This window comes from Cornus florida, unplaced genomic scaffold, assembly GCF_030987335.1.
Source record: "Cornus florida cultivar Cherokee Brave unplaced genomic scaffold, ASM3098733v1 CherokeeBrave_3.0.0_Hap2_Chr05, whole genome shotgun sequence".
In the NCBI taxonomy this organism is placed as follows: domain Eukaryota; kingdom Viridiplantae; phylum Streptophyta; class Magnoliopsida; order Cornales; family Cornaceae; genus Cornus; species Cornus florida.
The window spans coordinates 94,921,565-94,924,807 of NW_026775575.1; the positions used below are offsets into that span (position 1 = coordinate 94,921,565).

General features: G+C 37.9%; 1 protein-coding gene across 1 annotated transcript; it reads right to left on the minus strand.

Annotated features, from left to right (window-relative positions):
* Nucleotides 1-252: 252 nt before the first annotated feature.
* Nucleotides 253-2,463, minus strand: LOC132309757 (uncharacterized). Its single transcript, XM_059808042.1, has 5 exons — nt 2,341-2,463; nt 1,215-1,391; nt 926-1,112; nt 726-817; nt 253-648 (listed from the first exon to the last, which is right to left on the minus strand). Exons 1-5 carry the CDS (start codon nt 2,461-2,463, stop codon nt 253-255), a joined length of 975 nt encoding a protein of 324 aa, XP_059664025.1.
* Between the last annotated feature and the right edge of the window lie 780 nt (nt 2,464-3,243).

The window sequence follows — 3,243 nt, forward strand, 5'->3', positions numbered from 1 at the left end:
ACTTAACTTTTCTTCTTTGAGATGTATCCTTCATACACTCTGACTTAGCTATGAAGAAAAAGATGGCCAAAGTATGGCTATTACGCTTCTTTTCCAGGTTTCTGGTTTACTTAGAAAGGAAGGTATTGGCCAAACTATATGGCTGCTAGCATGATTGTGGATTTCCAATTTTCATAGATGGAAGGATGATACTCTTTCAAGTATACCCCATTCACATGATGCTTATGGGATCTTCCATCTATGTCCATTAATCTATAAGCCCTTTTTTCCAGGGACTCGTTCCACCAAGTAAGGACCCTTCCAATTAGGGGTCCACTTTCTATATTCCTTATTTTTAACTCCTGGTGGAAATCTGACTTGCCATACCAGGTCTCCTTTAACAAATGTGTTTGCCTTAACCTTCTTGTTGTATGCCCGCATGACTTTCCTCTTTTGAGCAATAATATGGTCTAAGGCATTAAGACGAACTTCGTCAAGGTCTTCTAATTCTACCAACATGGCATGGTCATAATCTGCTGGAGTAAGCTTATTTTGGAAAGCCACCCTTGCAGACCTTATGGTCATTTCTATTAGAGGAACGACATTATGTCCATATGTAAGCATATATGGTGTGACTCCAGTATTTGATCTTTTTGAATTTCTGTAAGCCTAAAAGCCTTAGAAAGTAGGTGATGCCATTCTCTTGGATGATTCTCAATCATCTTTTCAAGGATATTGAGAATTACCTTATTGGAAGCTTTAGCCTGTCCATTTGATTGGGCAAGATATGGAATGGAACTGATCACTTGGACGCCACACTCAGCACAATAATCAAGAACTTTGTTTCCAACAAAGGAAAGTCATCTGTTAGTGGTGATAGTCTCTGGAATTCTAAACCTATGAATAATGTGTTTCTTGATAAAATCAATCATTGTTGGCTGCTCACAGGTCTTTAATGGAATAGCCTCTGCCCATTTTGTAAAGTAATCTGTTGCTACCATAATATAAGTATGGCCATCTGCAGATGATGGTGTTAACTTTCCAATAAAGTCCAAAGCCCACCTTCTGAATGGCCATATTTTTACTACCGGCTGCATGTTGATTGCTGGAACTCTTTGGACCGGGCCATGCTCCTGACATGCAGTACAAGTCTTTACAAACTCTATTTAATCTTTCAGTATGCCTTTCCAATAATAACGGTACCTTCTCAAAAGCTACCTCATTTTGATCCCAACTTGATGTGCTCCATATATTCCAAGGTATAATTCTGCCATCACTCTCATGGACTTATTCCTGCCTAGACATCTTAGCAAAAGTCCATCTTCTTTATTTTTTCTGTAGAGATCTTTATCAATCAAAATATAATAAGGTGCCAAAAGCTGAATTCTTTTGTCCACATTGGCACTAGGCTCCTGCAAGAAATAGATAATTAGTGTTCTCCAATCTTCTAAGTCTAATCCATCTATATCAATATTGAAAATCTCCCATGTCTTCTTAGCAAGTTTGATTCTTTCCGGCTCGTCAGCTTGGAAATGACCTGCCATCTCATGCCGTGACTCTACAGAAGGGAGAGTCTTTCTTCTGATTGTGATCAAGGTCTCTTCTACACCCAGTGGGACTTTCACTCGAGATGCTAGTTATGCTAGATCATCAACCTCCGAGTTTAAATATCATAGCCAATATTTGAGTTGGAAATCATCAAACTAGCAAAGTAATTCCAAGGCAAAAGAGTGGAAAGGCCTCAAATATATACCAGTTGAGACATCTATATTCTTCAGAAAGTTGGCTGAGTATCAAGTTGGAATCTCCAATAATCTGGACCTTTTCCACCTTTAACTCTAGTAGGATTTCCAGTCTAATAATTAATGCCTCATACTTAGCTTGGTTATTTGTACAGTTAAAATCTAAGAAGAAAGAAAATGTGGTTTTTCTTCCCTTTAGTGAAATAATGACTATTCCAACTCCTCTTCCATCATGAGTGCTTGATCCATCAAACATGAGAGTCCAAGGTATATAGTCAAGATAGAGATTATCCGCCTTGTCACATACTTCTGAATCAATCTTAGTGAAAGGATGATCTACTAGAAATTCTACCACTACCTTTCCTTTGACTGCCTTTTACGGAATATACTTGAAAGAAAACTTCATTAAGGCCAATGACCACTTTCCAATGCGTCTAGTGATCAAAGGCCTCGTAAGCATATACTTAATCAAATCTGTTTGAGAAATGATATACACAGCCACGGGCAACATATAGGTTCTCAACTTCATAGCCGCATAATATAAGGAAAGGCACAACTTTTCAATAGAAGTGTACATACATTCCACTAAAGTAAGCACCCTACTTAAATAATAGATGACTTGCTCCTTTCCCCATTCATTGTTCTGAGCTAGAAGTGTTCCAATTGATTCATCAGCGGCCAATAAGTATAATCTTAAAGGCCGCTTCTTGATTGGAGGCATCATCACTGGAGGGTTGGCCATGTAGCTTTTCAAACCTCAAAAGCTTGCTGGTGCTGATTCGTCCAGTTGAATTCTTCAGCACCTTTCAATTTTAGCAATGGGGAGAAAACATGAGTCTTTCCAACATGATTGGCAATGAATCTCCTTAAATATTCAACCTGGCCAAGAAATCTTTGTAATTCTTTCTTAGTGGCCAGTGGCTTTGCTTCAATAATTACCTTTGCTTTATTTTGATCTATCTTAATACCTCTTTGGTAGACTAGGAAACCCAGGAAGTTTCTAGCTAAAACCCCAAAAGTACACTTTAAGGGATTCATCTTCAACTTATGCTGCCTCATTCTTTCAAAAGCCATCTTTAAATTATGAAGATGTTGAGCCTTGGCTGAGAATTTGATGACTACATCATCAATGTAGACTTTCAAGAAATGACCAATCATTTCATGGAAAATGGCATTCATGGCCCTTTGATATGTTGTTCCAGCATTCTTCAACCCAAATGGCATGATAACCCATTCAAAAGTTCCAATGGAACCTGGATATCTGAAGGTTGTCTTAGCAATATCTTCCTCTGTAATGTAAATCTGGTTATACCTAGAATGTCCATCCATGAATGAAAGAATTTCATATTTGGTAGTAGAATCTACTAAATGGTCAGCAACAGGCATGGGGTATTCATCTTTTGAAGTTGCAAGATTTATATTCCGAAAATCCATACATACCCTTAACTTGTCATTCTTCTTAATAACTAGAACTATGTTGGAAATCCAATCAACATACCTTACGGTTCTTATAAAACCAGCC